The sequence below is a fragment of the Lontra canadensis genome, unplaced genomic scaffold, assembly GCF_010015895.1.
Source record: "Lontra canadensis isolate GAN:19392208 unplaced genomic scaffold, GSC_riverotter_1.0 scaffold51, whole genome shotgun sequence".
NCBI lineage: Eukaryota > Metazoa > Chordata > Mammalia > Carnivora > Mustelidae > Lontra > Lontra canadensis.
In genome coordinates, this window is record NW_022631045.1 from 9051473 (window position 1) to 9078196 (window position 26724).

General features: G+C 44.9%; 1 protein-coding gene across 2 annotated transcripts; it reads right to left on the bottom strand.

Moving 5' to 3' along the window:
• Positions 1-1251: 1251 nt before the first annotated feature.
• On the bottom strand, positions 1252-26724 carry RUBCNL (rubicon like autophagy enhancer). Of its 2 annotated transcripts, none has more exons than XM_032874014.1 (13): positions 26138-26724; positions 23203-23285; positions 22507-22717; positions 19073-19174; positions 18525-18585; positions 17788-17920; positions 16518-16663; positions 14495-14559; positions 8078-8316; positions 7072-7133; positions 4250-4403; positions 3501-3591; positions 1252-2223 (listed from the first exon to the last, which is right to left on the bottom strand). In XM_032874014.1, the coding sequence occupies exons 1-13, from the start codon at positions 26640-26642 to the stop codon at positions 2111-2113; spliced, it is 1965 nt and encodes a 654-aa protein (XP_032729905.1). In that variant the 5' UTR covers positions 26643-26724; the 3' UTR covers positions 1252-2110. The 2 variants fall into 2 exon arrangements, with proteins under 2 accessions (XP_032729905.1, XP_032729906.1); XM_032874015.1 differs by lacking the exon at positions 1252-2223 and adding an exon at positions 3062-3326 and having other exon boundaries at positions 3470-3591.

A 26724-nucleotide genomic window follows, 5' to 3' on the forward strand; every position in this document is an offset into this window, starting at 1 on the left:
CTAACGGGCACCTCACTGGGAAGAAACATCTGTGACCACAGTAGAGAGGGACTGAGTCTCAGCCAAACCCACAGAGTGGCTATTCATACTGCCTCATTCTTCCTCAAAATAAAAAATCAAAGGCATCACTTCCTGGCAGCTGCTGGGCACTCCTCCTTCCTCAACATCAGAGATGTGTCTCCCACATGTCCACATTCCGGTGCCTGGCGAACACAGCAGCCTGGACACACAGCCCTTCGGGTAGTGAGGAAACTGCAGAATGTTCCTCAAATCAACACAAGAGCACGAGTGAGAAAGCCCTCAGCCCCATGGCGCTCGCTAAGGTTTGACCAGCACTTACAAGCTCGGATTGGTTTTGCTTCTATTATCTCAAAACGGTACCACGTGGGTAGGGGCTAGGAATGTGGGCTTTGGAGGCAGGCGGACTCAAATGCCAAAGCTAGCTCTCCCGTACACCACCTCTGGGGACTTAGGTCATTTCTCTTCTCTCAGCCTGTTGTCTTGCTTGTGAAATGAAGACGCTGCCACAAACTCATAGAGATGGTATAAGGATTATTAACAGAGCACTCTGACTCTTGATTCCTAAGAAGGAATGAATATAAGCTACAGGTAGGAATAAAACACTGCTTTAAGTTTGATCTTATTTATCTTATCCCATGTACCTAAATTTCTATTTGAAAGAGACCTGGCTTGGGTTGACTGAGTGGCTCAGGTGGTTAAGCGTCTGCCTTCGGCTCAGGTCATGATCTCAGGGTCCTAGGATCGAGCCTTGCATCAGGCTCCCTGCTCAGTGGGGAGCCTGCTTCTCCCTCTCTCTCTCTCTCTCTCTCTCTCTGCCACTCCCCCTGCTTGTGCTCTCTCTTTCAAATAAATAAATAAAATCTTAAAAAGAGAGAGAGAGAGGCCTGGCTTAAACACTAAATGAGAGCACAGTCCCAGGTGCATCTAGGATATGAAAACAAGTGACAGGATGAGATTGGTGGGATTGGTAGACACACTCATTTCTTTCATTTGCTCGATATTATCCTACTGAATACAATACACACACACACACACACACACACACACACACACGACTGGATGGGGTTTGGGCAAAGATGTGCCGGAAAGGGACCCGGACCCAGGACCCCTCTCAAGTAGGTGAGAGTATACAGGAGGTAGAAGGGAAACAAACAAACAAACAAAAACAGACTCGCGTGTCTCAAGAAAGCATATAAATAAAAGAATATAGGAAAAATAAATTCGTAACAGTTTAGCGATTTGCCTCGCCTTTTTAATTGATGTCTATGATTTTATTATTACTAAAATCACATTGTTCATTAACAGTAGTTTCCCACGATTTAAGTCTGTAAATACCTTATGTTCAGTTTTATACGGATGAGACAAAATCCTAAAGGGCAGGGACGAAGTTCTACCCAGCCTCGCATCCCTGACTCAGTGTTCGGAAGAGAGATGACAAGCGCCGCGCAGGTCTGTGTGTCTCTAAGGGCGTGGCGTAGATGCACCTGCTTCTGACAGCAGCTCCGGGCACCGCTGAGCAACTGCAGCTCGTCTTGAAATGGGTGCACCTGCAGAAGTAATGTGTACTCTCTCTACCCACCCTGGAGCAAGGAAAATCTATAACATGATTACAAAACGGATATAATTACGAAACGGCACTTAAGTCAGAAAAAACCGGGGAGTAGACAGATGGTTGACTGCATTTTTGTTCACTGAGAGTACCAATCCGTTTCACAAAACAGGCTTGAGAGAAAGACAAACGGAGTCATTTGTCTTGTCAGTTACAATTCATACAAAAATAGGCTCCAATATCAGCTACATACAACCACTCAAATACAATTGAAGAAGTATCAAAAAAACTCATAAAAAAAAACCAGCAGCAGCAAGAACACTGAACATTTGTAAACAAAACCACCAGTAACAAACCTATGCTTAATAACCAAAAAAAGTGCATTCTTTTTAAAACATTAAATATATATAATAAAAAATAATATTGGCTACTTTTTTCCCTTAATATACAGTACTCAACATCTGCAACAGTCTGATCAATGATAGACAGGAATCGGTGTTCTAAGGCATGTTGAACAGTCTTTTCCACAATACTCGAGCATCACGTTGCTGCAGAAGGTAAACTTTGCCAAAGTCTCCTCCGAGCTGTGATCCGCGCACACCGGGGGCACTCGGAGGACCGGAAACACTGCTTGTGAAAGCACGCTCTGCACCCTAGAGCAGGAGGACAGCCATCAGCGAGCAGCCTATCTTGTCTTCTCACATACGTACAAATGCTCATCCCCACCCTGGGGAGAGACATGGTCTGGGTCCAGAAACCAGTCGTCCAACAAGAAATGAGGCGGGTTGGAACGGACAGGTTCTAAAGTCCCCAGTGTGCCATGAACATGGTGAGTGTTGGTGACTGACAGCTCAGGAGGCAGCCCTAACTGCAAATGCCGGAACTGGAGAGACCTGCCTCCCTCCCTCGAGGTCATCTCCCTTGCCTGGCACTGGCCTACATCGGGTGATTGGTCAACACACTGTTTAAAGGTTTTTGCCTGGCCCCTGGCCCCTGTCCCCAGTATGTGACAACATGCAAGCCATCCTGCTTCAGAGCGCCCTGTGAGACATGCTGACCCTCCACTGCTACCACACCACAGCTCGCCTCCTCCTCTGCCGAGTCCTGCTGACTTCACATCCTGATGGGTGTTGAGCCTGACATCACACCCCAGTTAGCTCTCTGCACACAGATCCATGCTTTGGAGTTTCTCTGCTGGGGAGCCTCTCCTGCGATCCTGCCTAAGGGGTTCGGGGAGTTGGTGCTGGAGTGGTAAAGGGGAGGAATGGCTCTTATCAAGGGTAAAGGCAGAATGCACGGTCAGATCTCACCCAAGAAACAGCTGAGAGGTCACGGGATTTCCTCAAGCATCCATACAGACAATCTAACAAGGTCTGAGCATCTCTGCTGTGAAGAGCCAGGTAGTAAACGTGTTAGGTTTTTTGGGCTACATGGTCTCCGTGATGACGACTCAAACTGCCCTTGGAGAGCAAGAGGGGCCAGGGACAATTCTAAAACTGGGGCAGTGGCTACGGCTTGCCCTGGTGGGAGGGAACTGGGCCATAGGCAAAAGGGGGACCACTCTTCCCTCCTGTATGGGGAGATGTCCCCCGTCATCCCCGCCTCACCCAAATTCTCTTCCCCACACACCCAAAACTCCATGAGGTCCCACCCTACATACACGCATGCACTAGCACCATTATACTTCCAACAACAATGTGCTTAAGTGATTAAGCTGCTATTAAGCTCATTGTGCGTTTCCGTTATTAAGCTATTAATTAATTATTTATTAATTTATATAATATAATAAAATAATTATATAAATTATTAATTAATAATAAATAAAGAAAATAAAATAATTATATAATTTATAAATAATAATTAATTTATTATTAATTATTTATTATTAATTAACCGTTATTAAGCATGCATTCTGAAGTTATTAAGATACCTGCACATCTTCTACACGTCTCAGTCTGAAAGGGGAAGATGACGGCTGTACTCTGGCAAAATTCACAAATGAAGCCCTTTCCTTGACACAGCTGTAAGAGAAGGGGCCAAAAAGTTAAAATCCTCCTTGGCAACGATTCTTTTGATGGAGAAGCCAAGTGACTACTTTCACAGAACTTTATAAACCTCTGTCGTTAAGTGTCTGGCATCCCAGCCTCTAGAAGGACCGGGATGCTAGATCTCGCTAGAGTAGAGTAAACGGATGCGAATGGTACGTGTACCTCTGTTTTGCATGGAGAGATTTAGTTTGAGATGCCAGGGAAAGATCATGACTTTATACATGGGCCTTCAGATGATCTACTCTTATTTCTGAGGGCTGTTCTACAATTTTTGAGTTCATGCAGATACACAGCTCCTAGTCCCCGGGATCCTGAGTCCACATGGCTGTCCTTGGCGCTTCCGGGCAGATGGGAGTTAGGCAAGGCCCCCAGCAGGGCTTGGCCCTGACACGAAGAAGTCGAAGAAGTCGACTGGCCCACGCTTGCATTCCCAGCCCTGCGGGGGGCCAGCACAATGATCTTGGCTGTTACCAAATAGCTCCGAACCTCATTTCTCTCATCTGGAAATAGTGTTCCCCGCACTTCCCTCACAGTCGGTGGTGGTTAAATGAGGTAAGGTGCAGAACACCCATCCCAGGCCCTGAAGGGTAAGGGACAGCTCAGGGACACACCTGTCCCAGGGGAGCCTTACCTCACAGCCGGCCACATGCGCGAGGGAAGCTTTTAGAATGTCCTTGAGCAAGGGCACCAGCAGCCGTTTCTTGACCCTGACCAGGTCCTCCAGGGAGAACAGGTGGAGCTCATCAGTCAGATGCCTCGGCACCTGCTCAAACTCCTTCAGCGCACTGCCGGGGAGGAAACAAAGAGGAGTTCGGACAGCCACCCACACAGAGGCTGTGACACAAGGAGGCCGAGCAGGTGGGGGTTTTCTCTGGCACTCACACCTGATTATTTTTTTAACTCAGTTCAAAAAAAAAAAAAAAAGAAAGCCCAAGAGCAAGTGAACCTGGCTCACCGTCTGACATTCTGCAAGTTTGTTTGGAAGCCAGAAACCTAAAATTTCCTAAAAGTGGATTTCAAAAAGCTGAGCCAGCAGAAAAACATCTCTTGCAGCCTGCCCATGGAGAGACTCAGCAAAAGACAGCTTACACATTTATTTTTCAAGTCTTAAAAACATGTTCTGAGATTTAAGAAAAAAAAAAAAAAGACGACCTCATTCATTCCAGCTCAATTTCAAGTCCATCTGCCTGTTGACTGTTGTCCCGCCAGCAGGAGGATCACTGCTCATAGGCAGGTATGTGACTTCCCCAGCTAGGAGTCCAGCAAGGAGCCCAAGACCCAAGCATCCAACTGTGAGCTCATCGTAGCCACCTGTGTGTCCGAAGGGCAGTCACATATGGATTGCATCTTTCTCCAACCCCTACTTATCTCCTCCTGAATTCCCTAAATCTGTTAGTGGCGCTATGCACTCATTCCCGAGCCAGCCACTGCCTATGCTGGACTTGGCATTCCAACAGGCCAATCCGTGCTAAATTCTCCATCCAGCCTGAGATGCTTGCTCACACTGCTTCTTCGGAGGGGGACCCCTGACACTTCTTCTTCAGTCTGATTTGCTCTTTAAACTCTGCTTTTTCTCCGGGAAGCTCTGTGGCCCTCCTCCCTGCCCCGCCCCGTAGGACCTAACTATTGCCTCTTCTGTGTGTCTAACACATGGTCTGGCAATAAGAGGTTTGTGCTTTCTCCCTGGATGTAACATGAGTCCCATGGACTTTTTATCTGAAGCACAGAATGGATACTCAAGAAATTTTGGTAGACAGTAATAATTATGGGTATTGTTATATGTTACAGGCAAGAAAACGGACAGCCTGAGACATAGTTAACCTGTCACACCACTGCCATGAGGTAGAGCTTAAGGCCAAATAACTACAGGAGACGTGCTCCTCCCCAAGAAATTTAATTTAAAGGCAATACATTATCATTAAAGATATATTACATTATCATTAAAGATCAGAAACTGAAAGCAGCTTGAAAAAAAAACGATTTTTTGGGGACGCCTCGGTGTCTCAGTCGGGTAAGCATCTACCTTCTTCTGCTCAGGTCATGACCCCAGGGTCCTGGGGTCGAGTCCCACATCGGGTTTGATGTGGGGAGCCTGTTTCTCCCTCTGCCTGCTGTTCCCCCTACTTGTGTGCTCTCTCTCTCTCTGGCAAATAAATAAATAAATAAAATCTTAAATAATAAAATGAAACAATTTTTTAAAAACTATGATCCTGTCTATTATAACAAATAATTTTAACCCCTTAAGTAACCTCTTTTCTCACTTAAAAAATTATATCTCTGTCATTGAATTCATGCCTATACCTTTATGCCATGGCTCCCCAAAATTCCACCGCTAGAAGTTTATTCTAAGGACATATTATGGATGTGCACAGAGATTCACCTAAAGCCCAGACTTTTAAATAACAAATGGTATTAAAAATCCAAGTATCTATGAGGTATTAAAATCTATCTAGTTTACTATCTATAGAGTATAGTATACTATACTCTATAGAGTATAGAGATAGTATAGTATCTATAGAGATATTAAAATCTATTTTAATATAAAGATATTAAAATCTATTAGATTAAAAATCTACCAGTAAGAGAACCATACCGAAATTAACACCACATGATACTATAAAGTACTAAACAGCAATGACGGTTTGACACGCCCTCCATCAGGGATTTTTTAAAAAAGCCATCGATACACCCCTGCTCAGAGCACCTCTAGTCACAACAGCTAAAAGGTGAAAGCAACCCAAAGAGGCTGAACGGGTAAACAAAATGCGGTAGGTACATATAATGGAATATTTTTCAGCCCTAAAAAAGGAAGGAACTTCTGACCCATGCTACAACATGGGCGTACCTCCAGGAAATTATGTTGAGTGCCATAAGCCAGTCACAAAAGCACAAATACTCTGTGGCTACACTTCCAGGAGTCACCCTGAGGAGTGAGTCCATAGAGATGGTAAGGAGAATGGTGGTTGCCAGGGGCAGGAGGAGCGAGGGAGGAGAGAGTTATTGCTAAATGGATACAGAGTTTCAGTTTTGCAAGAGAAAAAAATTCTGTGGATGGATGGTGGTGACAGTTGGAAAAGAATGTGAATGTACTTAATGCCACTGAATTGTACACTTAAAATGGTTAAGATGGTACATTTTGTTATGCGTGTTTGGTCACAACTTAAAATAACAACAGTAATCATAGTAAGGCCCCCAGCTGGAGTTATTTCATCCTTGTTTTGGCGATTCCTCTAACATGTTAAGTTCATTACTAGTGAGCCAGAAGATTCAGCAACTTCAACGATAGGATCTGGATCATCAAGAAGAGGCCCGAGGGAGTTGCTGTGCTAAGGGGCCCTGTGGATTGGAGGAGCTGGGAGCAGGTGGCACCCAAGGGACTGAGTGTGTGTAGGTATGCAGAGGCTCCCAGCCCTCCCAACCTCAGGCGTGGCCTGGCCCAGCCAACATCAGTACCTTTCAGCAAACCTGCAGGTCTTCAACAGCTTCTTGATATGAAAAAGTTGTTCCCGGGTTTCCTAATGTGAGAAGCCAAACGGGGGGAGAAGTTAATGTGATCAATGACGCAGAAAATGTACAAATCAAATTTAAATGTTAGTTCTAACTTCGAAATGCTACAACTCTAAGACAAGCCTTTGGAGCAAACAGTCTATAGAGCAGCGGTTCATGACAGAGTCCAGTAGAAACCCAAGTTGTGTGAAGCCTGAGGCTTACACAACCGTTGGGGACCTTCTTTGAGGAAAACACAAAACTGTGTGTGAAAGATGGAGATCCTGCCTTTTGTGGCTACATGGATAAAACTGGAGGGCATCGTGCTAAGTGAAATCAGACAGACACAGGAAAAAAAACAAACTGCATGGTCTCACTTACACGTGAAATCTTAAAAAAGTCAAAAACACGGAAGCAGAGAGTTGAACAGGGAGACAGGGAGGTGGGGCAAATGGGGAGAAGCTGGCCAAAGGGAACAAAGGTGCAGTTACGTAGGATGAATAAGTCTACAGGTCTAATAGATGGTATGAAGACTATAGTTAATAATACTGTATTGAACACTGGAAACTTGCTAAGAGAGTACATTTCAGGTGCTCCCAACACACACAGACACACACATAGACACACACACACCCTAACTGTGGAGATGGAGATGCTAATTAGCTTGACCAGTAATTATTTCACTTGTTGAACATCAAATTATCATGCTCTACACCTTAAACATAATTTTATTTTAAAAACTAATAATAAATGTCAAAATCTATGTGATAAATGCAAAACGATGCCTACATAGGGAATTTGGTACCAGACCTTGGAAGCTAAAGCTCCAGCGGCTGGCAGTAAACCCGCCCTTTGGAGGGTCCAGCTGTGTCCTCTGAGACGGTGCAAGGTTGCAAGGTGCACTGGCGGCCGCAGGTCCCTTGGCGCCAGCGGCCCCGCCTCCCCCCCCCCCACCACCGAAGCCGGTGCTCACCCTCGCTCTGTCCAGTTCCTTGACCTTGGCGTACAGGCCGTGGCCAATGCTCAGCAAATTGAAAACGGGCTGGGGCCCCAGACCGTCCAGCAGCCGTTTGGAGAAATTGCTGACGTAGTACTTCCTGAAGTCCCACGTGGTCAGGATCCGTGCAGGGATGCAGCTCTCTGCGTAGACGTGGCAGCAGTCACAGAAGTACTTGCCCAGGTAGTCGCAGTACCGGAGCCGCTTCACAAACTCTGCAAGAGCCCACGGGAGGGTGAGCAGGCCTCACCTCGGCTGGCGAATGGCAAACCCACTGCCCTCGGCGCTGCCACCCCACCCCCCATCCTCTCCCTCCACCACTTCCCATTCCTGTGAGGTTCAAGACCCAGATGGCGGGGTTTGTGCTGCTAACACCGTACTCGCCCTCACAGCCTCTGAGAAAGCTCCGGCAGGGGCAGGAGGCTGTGTATTATATGGCCATTCAGGAGCGCTGCTTTCCAAAAACAGGTGTCAGAAAAAGAGAAAGCCGCCCCAAATACTCCTGAATTTGGAAGACAGGCATTGTAAACGGCAGTGTAGGCAAAAGAACACACGAGGTTTAGAGTCCAGAAATCGGTGGGAGTCTACCCTCTGCCTCCAGCCCGCCGGGAGCCTGAGGGCTGGTTGAACCCTTTTAGGCTAGCTATCCTGAAGCTATAAAAAGCAGCTCAGGACCAGGTTATGGGCTATCACACCTATGGAAAGTGCTTGGTAAATCGTCAGGCATGCTTTGGACACCTTAGGGAGCAGCACCCCAAAGACGTCCTGGATAAACCCAGGGCAAACAACATTACAGAGATGCACCAAGGACAGGAATAGACGATACATGGAAACAGGGAGTGCAGCTGACCGGGAATGACCCGAGAAATGATCTCAGCAACAAGGACGTGCATGTTGAAAGAGTGAACGCTTGGTTTTGCAAGAGACCGTCACAGAGGTAGAGGAACCCAGGGCCAGCAAGGGGCAGAGGGGTGGACACTCACTCTCAGGGCTGACCTGAGGGGACTTTCTAGGAGGACATTTCCATGATATACTTTAACTCTGATGTGTACCGGGACTCCTGCTTTGGTGACACCAGACAGAAATGCTAACATGCACATGTGGAGACACAGGTGCTCATTACAGTACGTTACAGCAATCTGAACGTACATTAAGAAGCACCCGGCTAGACAGGCACTCTCAACAATGAAATGACAGAGAGCCCACAAATGCGTGGATGAGTGTGGGCAGTGGACATCCAGTTCCAGATACTCATACTGCGATCGTGATTTGGCTTCTAAAAACACACATACACAGTCCAAGAGGATCCCCACCAAAAAGCCAAAAGTGAACACTTCCAGAGGGCAGGAGAAAGGATTTTTCATTCTTTTGCATTTTTTAATTTGCTCAAATGAGCACTCATTGCTTTCTGAAATATATCTAACAAAATATATTGGCAAGCAAAAGGTGTAGGGACAAATGCATCAAGTCCCTGTGTACCTGCCACCCAGTTTAAGAAGAAGACAGCAATTCAGTTAAGTCTCCCCAGTGTCCCGCCCTCAACCTTGGAGTCTAAGATGGGCGAGGATGATATCATCATCATCAGATTAAATGAAAGGATGGGTGGCAAAGCAGCTACCACAGCACCTGGTACACTGAAGATTCTAAATCTAGTTTCTTTGCCCCGGCTTCCAGAATAAACAAGGTCGCTTGTATTTTAATGAAAGGAGACATTACTTGAATGACGAGAGCTTTCATATATGCTTCTGTACATATGTTTACAAAAATAAAATAAAATAAAATATAAAACTAATCAATCAATCAATAAACAAGGCCCGAGTGACTGCGGGAACTATCCCTTACTGAGCACCGACTGTGTTACGCTCTGGTTAAAATTCTCACCTACACTGTGTCATTCTCTGCTCGAACCTGTAAGAGGCAGGGGCTATTACATCCCATTTCACTGATGAGAGCCCAGACAGGGAATGAAGAGACACTCGGGGAGCAGGCTAGTGGGGTTCCCACCCACGTCTGGCCTGAAGCTCCAGCTTTTGGCCATCACAGCCCCCTCACCCTCTGCCGCATGAAACGGAAAGAAAGGGCAAGGAGCTAACACCTTTGCGCTTGCCCAGATTATCCCTCAGACCCCAGTCACACCCATTGATTCTTACTATTTACAATAGTTTATGTTCTGTAAAGGTGCCATGAACACCGAATTTGTCAAAACAGGTATGTATGCTCCTGAGGGAAAAACAGGTTTAGGCTTCTGTGACCCTCTGGTACCATTTTCACCAACCGGTCAATATATAACCCTGCTTTATGTGTGTTTTCTGTTTAAAAACACCATGTCTAATGTATTTTGTTATAATTTATTTTTAACAGCATTATATATATTATCAACGCTAAACCAACAGTAACAACCTTATATATACATTGCGAAAAATATATTATTTTGTTATATTTTTGTTATATCCTTGCTCAGGGCCAACAGCACTATCTGTAACTCATGCCTGAATGAAGCTTATCTAATGCGTGTATATTTTCCATAAAGCAAATCATATCCTTCTCGTGCTTAGAAGCACTTCAGTACCATACGTGGGGGATATTTTAAATAGCTAACTCATCAACAAAAAATGCAAAGCTATACAAATAAAAAAAGGCACTCAATAAACCATGAGAAGGCCTTGTTCACAGTATGAGAGAGAAAACCAGAAGGCAGAGCACTGCCTTCAGCTGGAAACATGTGCATCGGGCAACTCAAATTTCAGGCAACTCAAATTTTTGGTGCTTTGTGCATATCTGGGTATGACTGTGAAAACACCATGAGTAATTCTGTGACCACCAATAAATTTTATCCAGTAGGTAAATCTGCAAATACAGAATCATAAACAACCAGGTTCAATTATAAAGACACACAACTAGGGTTGACAAATTCTTGTTAAGAACTCTTTAAATGCTTGATGTTTATGGCTGAGTTCTTCAATTTCAAATCTTGAGCAATCAGTTGTATATGTCTATTTCCTACCCTGGATTACGATTTCTGATTTGTCCGATGATGAATATTTTTTGGCTTGTGACAGGGCCTTGATACATTTTATATAAAATGGGCAGAAAGGAAGGTATGCTTCCACTCTACATTTCTGATCAAACTTAGCAGGATGGGAGGAGAAAGGGGGACAGATGGGACCAATAAATTTTCCTGATGTAATTCTTCTTTTCCTAAAATCTACAATCCTAAAATTTCAATGTCCGGTCATTCATTCATCAAATTTCATCGACTCTCTACTAAGTACTATACTATCGATACAGAATAAGTGATGTCTCTCTCTTTCAGTTTCTTCAGTCCTTTAATTAAAGCAGAGCTAAACAACGCATCCAAAACCAGGTGTTCTCGACCAGGGGTGATTCCCTAAGAATATGTGGAAATATCTGGAGATATTTCCAGTTGTCATAACTGGGGAGCCACCAGTAGCATCTAGTGATGCTTTTGAACGTCCTAGAATGTATAGGACAGCCCTTCAACAGAGTCAGTGGTACTGAAGTCAAGAAGCCCTGCTCTAAACCACAACTGTTCTCATTGGAGGAAAAGTCAATGCCACAGGAGAAAAAAAAAAAAAAGACAGGAAGGACAAATTCTAGACCAGTGTTGTCCAAGAGAACTTTCTGGGCGGAGGGAACTCTTCTAAGCCTGTGCCGTCCAATGTAGTAGCTACAAGCCACATGTGGCTACTGAGCACTTGAAATGTAGCTAGTGTGTCTGAGGAACTGGATCTTTTTGTTAAAGACTTTGTTTACTTGACACAGAGAGGGAGAAAGCACAAGCAGGTGGAGTGGCAGGCAGAGGGAGAAGCAGGCTCCCTGCTGATCAGAGAGCCCAACGTGGGACTCGATCCCAGAATCCTGGGATCATGACCTGAGCCGAAGGCCGACGGTTAACTGACTGAGCCACCCAGGTGCCCTGAGGAACTGGATTTTTAACTTCAATTAACTTAAATTAAATCTTAAATAGCCACACGAGGGAGTGGCTACCATGCTGGACAGTGGAGTTCTAGAATAGAGGTGGCTAAAGAGAAATAATGACTAAATGCAGTGTCTGAAACTTGGTTAGAAGCTGGATGGAAAAATTGGCTACAAAATGACATCGTGAGAACAACAAACAAATATGGACTAGTACGAGAGAGTATTAGAGAATTGTTACTAATTTCCTTTGGTGTGCTAACTGTTCATCATCCTTATTTTTAGAACGTGCTAGAATATTAAAGGGTAAGATGTCATGTTGTCTGCATACTTTTCAAATGGTTCAACATGTGTGAGATTGGAGGAGTCCAAGGAGACCAGACAACTACATGCCATGTGCAGCTCTGGACTGGACCTGGGGGCAGATCAAGGTCATGGGTGAGATCTGAATCAGTCTGTGCCTGAGCGAATGGGACGTACCAACGCGAAGCCCTCAGTTGGTAATCATACCTGATTATTTTAAGATGCTAATGTGAGGGGAAGCTGGATGAAAGGAATATAGAATACCATTTTTGCAACTCTTCCGGAAGTTCAAAAATATCTTAAAGTAAAAACTCAAGGGGCATCTGGGGGGCTCAGTCGGTTAAGCATCTCCCTTTGGCTCAGGTCATGGATCTTAGGATCCTGGGATGGAGCTCTGCTTCAGGTTCCCTGCTAGGCAGGGAATCTGCTTCTCTCTCTCTCTGCCTCTCCCCCCTGCTTGTACTTGCTCTCTCTCTCTCAAACAAATAAACAAAATCTTTTTAAAAAGTTTTAAGAAGTCAAAATATATCCTAAGAACTATATAGGAAGTTCACAGGAAAAGTTCAAATCGTCTCCGTGCCTGAAAGCACATCCGCCGTCTATGCCCTGGGCACCTGTGAGCAGCTTTCTTCTCTCCATACTACTCTCCACTCACGCAGGACTTCCCGGCAGTTGCTAAAGGTCCTTTGCTCAGGGTGACCCTTATGCCTGCAACACACACACACACACACACACTTCCTGGGACAATCACTTTCCTACAGAACTTCTCCCTGCCAGCCCCTCAAGCCCAGATTCAGTTCCCATGAAGTAAGTCCCACAGCACTCTTGACTTTCTCTTTCATTGCAAGCATCGTTCTTGCTGTTCACTTGGCTGATGCCTCTGCCTTCTTGGAAGTGAGCTTCATGAGGGAAGGACCACGTTCACGTGACCAGTGCAGGCCTACATCTCCGTAGTTGAACGAACTTAGAGAGATTGTTTAAAAGTTGGCAGAATCACCACCATGTGTTCATAGTTTCTGACTCATACACTCAATCATGCACTCCATAATGAGGCACCAGGATATAGGGGTTAACCAAACAGACATGATTTCTACTAGACTAGTTGGGAGGATGAGTCCTCCCTTTCAAGGAAACCAGTTACAACTGTGATGAAGGGCGGGCACTGTCATTCAATATTGTAGAAGGAATCCCAGACAGATTTCTGTGTTCTATTTTTGTTTCCTGAGGTGGAGGTCCTCAAAGTCTTTTTCCTTCCAAGACTTCCTATCAAAGGCCAAAGGAACCCTTTCCAGCAAAGCTCCTATCCCCAGCCTTTTACACACCAGACCTGTGGATACCCTCACAAGCAGAATACGTGACTGGCAGTCTTCAGTGGGCAATTTGAATTTCTGACTAGAAGAAGTCTGACTTTCTAGGCCCCCAGCTGGCCCAGGAATGATCCCTCAAGCCACCTCCCCAAACCCTCTCAGAGGGCTTTGGCCAGCTCTTTGATACAAGCCATTCAGGCACTCAACAAATACGTTTTGAGGAACAACTGTGTGCCAGGTGCTCTTGTAGGAGCAGGGGATCAAAGCAATGAACAAAACAGAAAACACGTCTGTCCTGATGGAACTTAGAATCGAGACGGGGACGCAGACCAACGATTATCAAAATCCGTAAAATCTCAAAGAGCATTTTAGGAAGGTAAGTACTAGAATAAAAAATAAGTAGGGAGAGTAAAGTGTACACATCTTTGTGGCCAGGAGTGTGGCAATGTTGGCATCTTCAACAGGGTGGCCAGAGAACATCTCCTCACGTCGAGTGAAGGTGTGCAGGAAGTGAGGGAACCAGCCATAGGGATGTCATCCTCGGGAGAGAAAACCAGAAATGCAAGTCCCTAAGTCAGGCATGAGCCTGCCTCCTTCAAGGACCAGCAGGGAGGCCATGTGGCTGGAACTGAGGGCTCATGGGCGAGAGAACCAGGAGATAAGGTAACAGGCCAGCCACATAGCCTTATAGGTCACGATGGCCTCTTCAGGAAAGAGAAGGCAGCAGCTGAAGTTCCTGTAACAACTCCACCCAAGGCATTTCTCACAAAAACAGCGCACTCTCCAACTTTGCCATTCTTGGCCCTGTCATTGCGTCCTCAACGGGTAACCCAATGCCCACACTTACTAGGTTCTATTGGAGTTCCACAGCCAGCACACAAAAAATTCTGGGTTGCTACCACGAGTTCCTTCCTGCACACAGAAAAGGAGCACAGTTACAATTCAGAAATAGCCAATGGAGCATTTTTCACTGACTGGACAAGAAACTGACATCAGGGTGCTTTTCTGGGCTCGAGGCCTTAATTTTGTCATTTTTTCATTTGGGAAAAAAATAGCATTCTTCAGTCGAGTTTTCTAGTTGAGATTTCTGGGTCGTTTATTTTATCATTATTTAGTTAGTTAGATTTATTTATTTATTTATTTATTTATTTATTGAGATCTCTAGGTCTTTTAAAAGCCCCTACTATCACCAGACTACAGGTCAGTATCATGACTATTCACCGTGGCATCTTTGGAGACGGCTCACTGTGCATGCACAGGACCTCCACCGGTGAGAACTGGAGACATGTAACTCAAGGGAGAAAGTTCAGGGAGATGAAACACCAAGAGGTGATGCACCTGGGAAGTTCACACAGGGACCAAAAAAAACGTGGATGAATAAGAGGTCACATAAGACCTAAGTATCAGACATTTCTGGAGAGCGACCTTCTACTGCAGTGTCTTCTACTGAACTCTTGACGCTACAACTCCATATGTGATTTGGAAATACGAAGGAAGTTGTAAAATTTTATTACAGTTTAGGGTCAGCAAAAATGGGCCAAGGTAAAAATGTGCAGAACCCTAACCATGTGCCTTAGAGAGGACGTAGGGACATTTTAGAGAAAAGACAACCCTTGCTGAGGAGAGTGACCCCTCCCCAAGCCAGGAGAAGGAGCTCTTCTGCCCAAGCACTCCAGACACCTTCTTGGCATTCTCTCAAACAGAAAAAATACAAGACAGAGCCTATTAGGGCACTTCCATGGGCCACTGGCAAGACCCTCCCCCAGTCCCTTCCTTAAGCTGCAGTTTGGGAACACGTTAAATACAAGCCAAGAGGAATAGAGAAACTGTAGGTGGTTAAAATGTCCCCTTACAATGTCATATCCTCTCAGAAACAAATAAAACTATTACCCTCAATTATTATGTATTTTATTTATACATAGACACTTGTAAAAATGAGTTTATTTCTTTTTTTCTTTTGTACCCTCTTTTGTCATTTTGTCTTTTAGGATTTTACTACTTCTTAGAGAACAAAGACATTTTTATACGCATCCTGTTGCATTTCTTTTTTTTTTTTTAAGATTTTATTTATTTATTTGACAGAGATCACAAGTAGGCAGAGAGAGAGAGGAGGAGGAGGCAGGCTTCCCACTGAGCAGAGAGCCTGATGCAGGGCTCTATCCCAGGACCCTGAGATCATGACCTGAGCCAAAGGAGGAGGCTTTAACCCACTGAGCCACCCAGGTGCCCCACTCTGTTGCATTTCTTAACTACAGCCCTCCTCAAGGTAAGATTTTCCCTTTAAAAGAAAATTATCCATTTATTTTTATTTCACGTTGGCCTGAGAAATAGAGCAATCTTTTAAAGATATTGTGTATGATTTTTAAGGTTCAATATTAGCCACTTTAAAAAAATCCCCTTTAGGGGCGCCTGGGTGGCTTAGTGGGTTAAGCCTCTAACTTCAGCTCAGGTCATGATCCCAGGATCCTGGGATAGAGCCCCGCATTGGGCTCTCTGCTCAGCAGGGAGCCTGCTTCCCCCTCTCTCTGCCTGTCTCTCTGCCTACCTGTGATCTCTAACTGATAAATAAATAAAATCTTTTAAAAAATCCCCTTTAAACCTATGTAATTTTTAATTGCTGTGTAACATACATAATAAAGGACATGGTTAAATTTGTCAAACTTACTTAGCACCCCCCCGCCACAAAACCCATGATAAACAAGTTGCTTGGACGCTAATTCAGAAAAATATGCCCAACTTTCCTTTTCCTACAACAAATTTTCCTTCATCCCTCGGTGTGTAATTTTCTTCCCTTCCCCTGCTTCCACAAAGAGAGGACCTATCACACCTTGTTACCTGGACTGGAAGCCCTCACAGCAACCCAGACTTACTTGAGTGGTGGGTGAACATTAACTACGATTTGAAATCTGGGGGGCTCCCAGTCTTCAGCCCCTCGGATCCTCGACTTAAGGGTGATTTCCTGAACGACGTCCACACTGGATTCAAAGTCTTTCCGGATGCGCTCTTCATTCACTACCTGCATAACACAGAAGAGGATTTCAGAGCAACCCAAACAAGCATATTTCTGGAACAGAAAGAAAAAGAATATTCAAATGTGTTTCCAGATTAAAATATGCCATGAAAAATTAGAACTGCTTTCAACTGAACGAAAGAAGCCCTCCCAGTATCTAACACCATCTGTAGAAGTCTTGCTTGAAACGCCAGCCAGCTGAGATCACTTTTCTTAGTATTTTGGGGAGTTCATTTGTTTTCAGACTTCAAGTTTCTGTAAGTAGGTCGCTGTGACCCAGAATGCTTTTATTCGCAGCAGAAGCCTTACTGCTCTTAGTCCATAGGCTACCACGTGCTGCCCAACAGAACCCCCAGCTGTTGTCAGACTTCCCCCAAAACAGCTCTTTAACGGCCATTCCCCAGCTTAAAAATGTCCAGTGGCTCCCCTCTGAGCCATTCCACTTTCCTGTTTGCAATTAACATTCAAAGTAGCATTCTGTGTCCTCCACAATTTGGCCCTATCCTTCAAACCTAATTTCCAAGGAAGACCAACTCCGCCCTCCCCAACACACACACGAGCACACACACACACACACACACAAACACGTGTTATCCAACCACACCAGGCCACCCTGCTCAGTAAACATACCATGCGCACCCGCCCCTGTCACTTTTGCTCCAGCTGCCCTGTGCCACGTGTTTCTACCTGCTACCACTCTCAAGTTCGGAGATGTCCAGTTGGCCTTCCCGAGTCCCCTGATAAAATGAAGCTCCCCTCCTCTGCATACGCAGACTGCTTTATTCCCACCCCTGTGTTAGCTCTGCCGCAAAGTTCTCTCCCCGCAATGGGCTGAGGGCAGTCAGAGGCCGGTGTGTCCACACGGGACCAGACTGGACGTGACTCCTGCTCTTCCGCTGACCAGGCCGGCCAAGGGGCGGGAACTAACACTTTAAACATAACAACGGCATCGACTTAAGAGGATACAGATAAGGATGAAAATGTGAAATGCTGAATTCTCTGGCCCATAATCAACACTCGGGAAACACTCCAGGGACCACGCAAGGAAGGCATAAATGCCTGAAGTGAACAGCAAGCAAGATGAGAATTGAGGAACTCTCAATGCAAGGCCAGTTTATTTGGATACTTACTACCGAGCCAGCTGCATTTGGAGGACCTGCAGGCTGCTGATTAACGTCCGACAACAGCCAGCTCTTCTGGAATGCTCGGTACAGCTCCTTGGCTATTAGCTCAGCAGAATTGAAGTCTGGCTCGTAAATGACACTGAAAGGTAAGAGATGCAAAAAGTGGAAAACGATATTGATGAGGAGTATGCTGTAGATCTTCATGTTTTCAACCATCCTTCCCCCTCCAAAAACTCAGAAGAGGTGTCACAGGAGGGAACATGCCCCAGCCACCCACTGATTGTCTTACGCAACACAGTTCCTCCACGCTCAAAACAGCAGCTTTTATTTATGGAGGGGACCAAGACTGGGAAATGTGGTAAAAAAAAAAAAAGCACTGGATTTGGAGTTCGAAGACCTGAGTTCAAGTCCTGTCTCACAGCTCATCAAACAGCATTGTGTCCTGAGGCACATTTAGCCTGAGTCTCAGTTTCCCTATTTATGAAAATGGGGTAAAAAAAAATCCTACCCAGGCTGATTAAATGAGAATGTATACAAAGGCCTTTAAACACTCTATTAAAAAAAATAAAAGACTATAGAAAGCTCTATAGAAAACTTAGTGGTGATTGTTTCATTGTCAAGTAGTAATCTCTGTCCCTGGAACTGGCAGAACTTGGTTGGAGATATCAGAGGCTTGGCCTTCACAATGCCTCAGTGGTAATGGCCCAGGGATCTAGGTGCAGGTGGACACGGACGAGACCTACCTCTTCGAGGAGCTGCAGGAACACCCACAGGTTTCTGTGATATTGCTAAACTCACCAAGTTCTGCAAGTAAATAAAAGAAAGGGTATTAAAGTCTTTCGGTCTGTTTTACTTACTCATACTTAATTTTATAAGAACACAAAAATAAATCCCTGCCTCTCAGAAAGGTCTCGTTATTCAGCATCTCCATTCTTCATGTTCTCTGGGTTTCTATTATGAGACTACAGCTAATGACCAAAGATGGGATTTCAAAATCCAGTCTCCTGAAATTCCACCAGAATTTAATTGAGAGGCCAAACAGATCTGACTATAATGAGTATCTGCTTTTACATTCAATTCTACAAGTGAGATGAGAGATTGATTATCAAGACATGTGAAATAAGAACATCTAATTATTATTACTATTATTATTTTTTTAATCTGACATAATCTGATCTTGGGAGAAGTTTCTTTGAAAGCCATTATAACGTGGTATCACATGGGATGCATGTCAGTATGTGTTGAGGGGAAGGAAATTACGAGTCATCGCTGGTGAGTTTCCAAATCTTACCTATAATAACAAAGTCGTCAAAGTCACATTTACAGGCTTCTTTCAGCACATCAGAGTGAGTAGGTGTCCCGGCCACTGGGCTGCCCTGTAACACAGCATAACCTAGAAAAAGAAATGAAGGGGCTTTCACCAAAAAGAAAAACAAGAAAAACTGTCACAGCCAACTAACTAGAAACCAGGGAATAAAAATGGGCCAAGAGTTTACATTAAAAGAGTTTAAAAATCCAGCTTTAAGAACTAAAAATCGCAGGGAGCTATTTTTGTACTGTTGGTCCATTCACTGTGACTGAGTGAAACAGAGGGAGGAGAATCTGTGACGATGAGGGGTTCATAAGAGTCAGCTGCCTACTTTAATGTGTGTTTGAAAATTTCTAAAATACAAAGTTTTAAAAAAATGAAAGAGGACAAAAATCAACTTCACAGTGAGGCAAAGAGTAGAAGCGACCTAAATATTGTACTGGGTTGAGGAGCATCCCCCGCCAAAATATATATCCACCTAGAACTTGAACCCAACACTTGCTCGATCCTGGGACCCCAAGATAATGACCTGTGAATGTGACCTTATTTGGAATTAGGGTCTTTAGGAATTCGATGTGATCAAGTCAAGCTGAGGCCATACTGGATTGGAGTGAGCTCAAAATCCAATATGACTGGTTATATTATAAAGAGGGAAATCTGGGCACAGACACTGATAGCCAGAGAAGGTCATGTACAGACAGAGGCAGAGACAGGGGTCATGTGTCTACAAGCCAAGGAACATCAAGGACTGGCAGTAACTACTAGAAGCTGGGAGAGGCATGGAACGGGTTCTCCCTCAGAGCCTCCAGAAGGAGCCAATCATTCCAACAAGTTCACTGTTGACTTCTGTCCTCCATAACGGAGAGAGAATACATTTTCTGTTGTTTCAGCCACCCAGTTTGTGGTATTTTGTTAATGCAACCCAAGGAAACTACTACAAATATGTCCATGTTTTTCGACCCTGAATGCTAGTCTGTGGAATTATCCTAAGAATGTCATTAAAAAGAAAAAAAAAAAGATTAAAAAGGCAGGCTTTGATCAGAAGGAGCTATCTGCAGTGCCTTTAAAATATTAAAATACTAAAAGCTATCAAAATGCCAAATAATAATAAACTGATTTTGCAAATCATGTTACTAAATCAAGAAATACCATCATGGAAAAATGTGAAAACTCTAGCAACATGGAAAACTGGATAGGAAATACTGTTAATATAATCATATTATTAATGGAATTGCATTAATACAAGTATATAATCACTATGAAACTGTACTCACTTGAATAAACATAAGAGAAAAGCACAGAGAAATGGACACAGTTCTTGAGGGAAATATTCTAGCCCGCAGGTTAGGCAGAGGTTAGTTACATGACTGGGTTTCACAGGGAACTGGCCAGTTTTTAAAACCACGCTGCCTGGGTGCTGCAAGTCACTTAAGGTCTGACTTGACCCTTGGTTTCAGCTCAGGTCATGACCTCAGGATCTTGGGATCAAGCCTCCTGCCCAGCTCCGTGTGCTCAGTGCAGGGTTTGCCTGGGATTCTCTCTCCCTCTCTCTCTGCCCCTCCTGCTCATTTGTGTGCACTCTCTCTCTAAGATAAATAAATCTTAAAAAAAATTGTTTTAAAAACCAATAACACTGCCCCACCCTAGCCAGGTGACCATGCACAATCAGCTTCTCAGCTTTGGTTTCCTCCTGGGTAAGGCAGGGCAACCTCACCCACTTCTGTTTCCCCCACCCTCTTTTGACCACAATCCACAGTAACATACAATCCCACTGCAACTCAGTTACAGACACAAAAATATATTTCACTGATTATAAAAAAAAAAAAAAAAGAAAAAAGTTCCAGGAAGCATTGCTCCCTCGAGGTGAGTCAAATGCTGACACTTTCTATTCTTTTTGTTTGTTTTCAAATGTTCTCAAGACCAACCTGCAACTTAAAGTATGCCGACCTACCCCAAAGGAGTAATATCTACTACCAGAAAGGTCACAAGAGACATATGTGATAAAAGACACATATTTTTATTGGGGTGGTAGAAATATTTTAAAATCTTATTTAACATATTTATATTCATGTTAAAAAAAATTCAGGGACACCTGGGTGACTCAATTGGTTAAGCATCCGCTTTTGGCTCAGGTCATGATCCTGGGGTCCCAGGATTGAGCAAGTGTCGGGCTCCCTGCTCAGCAGGGAGCCTGCTTCTCCCTATGGCCCTCCCCCTGCTCATGCTCAGCCATTCAACAAATATTTATAAAGTACTATTTTAAGCCAGGCACTAGGCTGAAGCAAATTCAAATGAGACACATCCTAATGCATCAAAGAGTTTAAAATCTCATAAGGGAACTGAGAAACTGACACGCATAGCTGTGAGAAAACACAACTGCGTGTACCCCAGCCTTGAGAAGGGAGGGCTCCATGCTGCACAACTCCAGGAGGGAGGGAGGCACGCACTCGGACAATCACAGAGCAATCGGGAGCACAACTTATGCTTCCATCCACATGAATGGTGCTCTTGCCTTGGGATGAAATCTGGGAGCTTGTCACAGTGGTGGTGGAGACTGCTTTTGAAGAGTGGAAGAGTGAAGGAACTAATGTGATGTTCCTGGGGACCCAGCATTGCAGGGAGCCCAGCCAAAGCAAAGGGAGGGAGGCAGAGGTTTGGGAGAAATGTCTGCGGGCAAGTTGACCAGGCTCGTAAAACTAAAGCTCACAGTACAACACAGGGAAATCAGGAGATGCCCGCTGGCAAGCTGCATCCCACAAGGCTCAAAGTCCCAGGATCAAATCTGGCACAAACCCAGTGGGCCATTTTAGAGGAGTAGAAGTTGTTCTAGGCAGACAGATGCATGTGGGATGGATGAGTGGGAAAAGGCTGGAAGTAAAGAGAAAACTAACGGCAGTAAATGTGTCTTGAGGACCTAAGTGCACGGCTTACAGAATGACTGACCAGAGGTTGCTGTGATGGGCCAGGTCAAAGGTGGACAGGGAACAGATGGAGGGGATGCCACCGTTACTGAGAAGTCAGGGCTGATTTGCTCACTAGAAATGGGGCCAAGACACAGACACAAAAAAGAAAGAGTCAAAGATAAAGCACAGAAATAGGACTGATATAGGAATCATTTCTTTTCTCCCCACTGGTGGCCTCAGAGGGGATGATGGTCTGATCACGTTCCTTCACTTCCCTGGCCAAGGGTGGCTGACCAGTTGGGGACACCCAATCAAAGCAGGCCCCCTTGGGGGCTCCTCCTGGGAATGTGGATCTGGGGTCCTGTAAGACTGGGGTGAGCTATGCAGCTGGTTTTATTCAGGAAGTTTTAGAAAGTTGTGGCAAAGAATCTGAAGATCTACTTTAGGATGTGACAGGAAAAGAGACATGAATGGAGAACACAGCATAAAGTCTCTCTGATGTGCCCTACTTGCCTTCATAGCCGCTGTCAGAAGAATTGGAAGACCCAGATTCTTGCTTTGTGTTGGTATAAAACGTGACTTCGGAGTCAGCTTGGTCATTCCCGAGCACCCCACTGGCTTCTTCCACACCCCAGGGCTCTGTGTGCTGTTGGCTTAGGATCGTACACTTAATTTTCTCCATTGCTGCTATAATCATATCTGCAACATAGAAGTGGGCATTTTCCTGCAGGGGGGAAAAAGTATCAGGTAAAATATAAGCATAATTGACTGTTTTTCATTGAGGGTATACTGGATTGAAAAATCAAGAAGCTGTATTTAAGTGGAGTTAATGCACAGAAATATAAATGTTCACTTAACTCAGGGAACACAGGTCATTCTATGAAGTAGAGCCCCTATCTTCCAGACACATAAAATTTAGCCCACTGAGACCAACAGATACCCCAAGCTGAATTTCTTGTGATCTAAGACCCTGGGTTGGTGGTGGCCCAAGGGTAGACCTCAGGCATCTGTCATGGAAAATTTCCCAGCTGAGCACAGGCACTGACTCAGAGCCCTTCTTAGCTCAGCGCGCCTGCCAGAGGCTGAAATGAAACCAATCTGCCAAGCTTCACCAAGGGAAGTTTCCAGATTTAAATCACAACAGCACCATCTAAGGAATGAACACTCTCTGTGGTTTTAGAAAAGGGAAAAAAAAGAAGCTGTATTCACCTTTTCGACATCGACAGGGAGCAGGAATGCCTCCGGAGAGAAGGAATTCAAAGAAGTGGTTCTTCTGCTGACTTGAACAGCACCTGCCAATGCAGCAAGTTATTAAAAATGGAGAAAAAGAAGTTCAAAGATTCCCTAAGAAAACAAAATGAGGGGCACCTGGGTGGCTCAGTTGGTTAAGCCTCTGCCCTGGGCTCAGGTCACAATCTCAGGGTTCTGGGATCGAGCCCCAGATCGGGCTCTCTGCTCAGCAGGGAGCCTGCTTCCCCCCCCACCCATGCCTACCTGCCTCTCTGCCTACTTGTGATCTCTGTCAAATAAATAAATAAAATATTAAAAAAAAAAGAAAACAAAATGATGCTAGGCAGTGGCCTTAAAATATATTTTTTTATTATTTAGCACAATCCCAGAATAAATTAGGATGCCGGAAGAAGACAGGAACTTCTGGTGGGAGGCTTTGCAGAGATTGCGTTAATGGGGATCATTTCTACAAGAGCCTATTGGAGCAACTTGGGAGGACTCCTCAGAGAAGGAATGGGAGAACCCCTGGATGGAGGAGACCAATGAGGCGAAGAGGTTAGAAAGAGAAGATCGTGGAAACTACCTAAGGGAGATGGAGAAGGGTGAGAAGGAACAGTCTAGAAGCAGGGCCCTAGGAATTATGGGGTCTCTTCTCCCATGCACTGTGACTGACCCAAAACTTCTTGTTTACAGAGACAAATCTATCTGAAAAAGGCCAGCATTGCTTCTCTGAAATGGTCTTCCCGCAGCCAAAAACCAGAAGAAACTGCGGAGGACAGATGCAGCTGACTTATCCATTCTGCCCCCCGGAGCCGCTCCATTATTGGCAGCAAACACCATCAAAATGGAATGATTCCTGTCATGTGATTCCTTCTTGCAACATTTAAGGCAAAACTTTTCTACAAGGGCCCCAAGAGCTGAGTTGTTCCAACCTGCTAAATGAGCCAAAATGCCACAGATGGCTTCAAGACTAGATAGCTCTCAGGGTGACAAAGAGAGACGCTAGCAGAATTGCCCGCTCCCCTGCCTCTGCTTCAAGAAAGCGACTGTTCCACGGAGAACTCTGAATCGGTTAGCTCCAGAATCCATTTGGGGTGGGCCAGCTTTTTCTGAAAAGGACTAGGGAGTAGGTATTATAGGCTCTAAGGACTGTCTGTTGCAACTACGCAGTTCCGCCACTGGGGAGAGGAGGGCGTTATCAGCAACACACGGTGCACTTGATTTGTAAAATCAGGAGGCCAGAAGGAGCTGGCCCATAGGTCATAGTTTTTGGACCCTGAGGAAGAAACGGGACAGAAGAAAATCAAGCTGCGGATTCCAGTTCTAGCTCTCTCTACACCAGCTGGCCTCTGTGTTAAAATACACTCATTTCTTGCACTAGGAGAGGTAGCTATTAGGAGATTGAAGGAGGCCAGGAATGTGAATGCGCCCTGCAAACAAAAGGAACTGAGGATTGGTTTCTTGGAGCCTCAGGAAATGCTAGGCTGGGGGAGTGGGCGGGTGGGTCTTCCTCTACCATATTATCTAGAAAAGGAAGAGTGTGCTGCTGTCAGTTGTGACGAAGCAGTCACAGGGAAAATTCTGTGTCTTAGTTGCAAATGCCTTGTCTTTGCATTGCAGTCCCACAGCAAAGAGACCAGATGGCTGGGGACTTCTTTTTTTTTTTTTTTTTTTAATTCCATAAGCAGCATCCTCCTACCAAGTTTAAGATGCAGTGGCTTTTAAAAGTACTTACAAAAATTGCTGGAGATTATTGTCTTGGGACAAAAGGGGCTGGGGCAACTGTTTTCTTTCTGGGAGAAAGACAACGCTACAGGATAATTTTAAATTGCAGAACCACTTGCTGTAGAGTGTGTCATTTTGCCCAAATTTGGTTCTTATTTCAAAACTAGCCCATTTTAAGATTGTCCAAAATCTGCTATGCTTAAGCTATGAATAATATGTTAAAGAATATCATCATCTTTGACTTTTCCAAAAGTTTTTCCAATAGAACAAATAAACCGCATATTTTCGGGAAGGGGGAGGGCTGGTTCTTGCTGGTAAGAAATAAATAAATTACCCACATATGTACACACATACGGACACACACACACAGGCAGGCGGGCAGCTTTCAAACTGTTTTGAAAGAAAAAAACTTCATCAACTATTTGAACTAGGATTCTGAGAGAAATGCAGATCGACGCAGTGTGAATATAATGTAATGAATATTTTCTTAAAAATCAGAATGCCACAAATGAGCACAGTAATAGATAACTTATTGACTCTTGAGTGGCATTTTGCAGGCATTATCTTATTTTAGGAATTCCAGTTTTTTAAGAATGTGTGAGTTACTTCAGAGCAATGAGAACCCTGGCTTTAATTAAAAAACAAAAACAAAAACCTTTTGTAAAGTCTTTGGGGGACTTGTTATTACCATTTTTAAATCTTACTATTTTCTAGTCACACTCCATTAAGGTAAATAGAGGTGAGGCAGCAAGTGCATCTCCTAGGAAAGTACCCATGTGAAACGGAACCCACTCTGTCTGGAAACACTCCCCACCCCCCCCACCCCACCCCACCACGCTGAATTGAGAGCGCCTCCAATATTCTTTTTCAGACAACTGCATGGGCCAGAAGCTCCTGGAAGCACACATCAGCTCAAAGATGGCAGCTAGCACTGATTATTATCAACTAAGCCGAGCAAAGATGGCACCCCCTTGCTATCGAAGGAGAACGGAAATACCTGATTTTACCCATTGTGACCATCCGGACAGCTGGGCTGGAGACAATATTAAATGAGCTAATGAGCCAGCCTCTGAGCAAAGTGGAAAACCATGACTTTTTTCTCATGACAAAGACTATCAGACGAGCTTTAGACCAAGCAAGGCCGGCATGGCAACAGACAGGAATGAGGTAAATTCCTGAAGGGGGTTACCTTCATCCACAGAAGCTGTCAGTTGGGAAGGCTGCAGAAAAGCACGGTCCACTTCAGGACAAGGAGAGGAGCTTGTGAACAAAGACATCTGAGGAGAGTGTCCTAGGAACACCGCCTGCTCTTCTGTTGAGGTAAAAGAAAGGTCGCTGCTCTTGTCCCCTGAGCCCTGGGCAGAGTCTGCGGTATCCTTTGACAGTGATGTCTCCACCATGGAGTCCCCGAGAAACAATGGTGAGGGGTTGAGGGGCAAGGCTGTGTCCCCTCCAAAGTGGTTCCCACTCTTCCTCACTGTTGGCACCCGAGGGGACGAATCCTGAGACTGTTGCTGCTCACACTGGGAGTTAATCCAGGCAGCTTTGTGCCTCATGAATCTGACGTCTGAGTGGCAAGGAGGCTGGTCAGTGTCCAGGAGGCTGGGGGAAACATCAATGTCGCCAGGGTCATTGTTGTCCCTGTCCCATGAGTCCACTGGAGAATTGTGTCGGCCTGTAGACTGTGACACCATCTTTCCAAGCTCAGGGTGGTGTGAGTTCCACTTTACTACTGGATTAGGGCCTTGAACTCACCCGAATGCCAGTTGTTGGGGG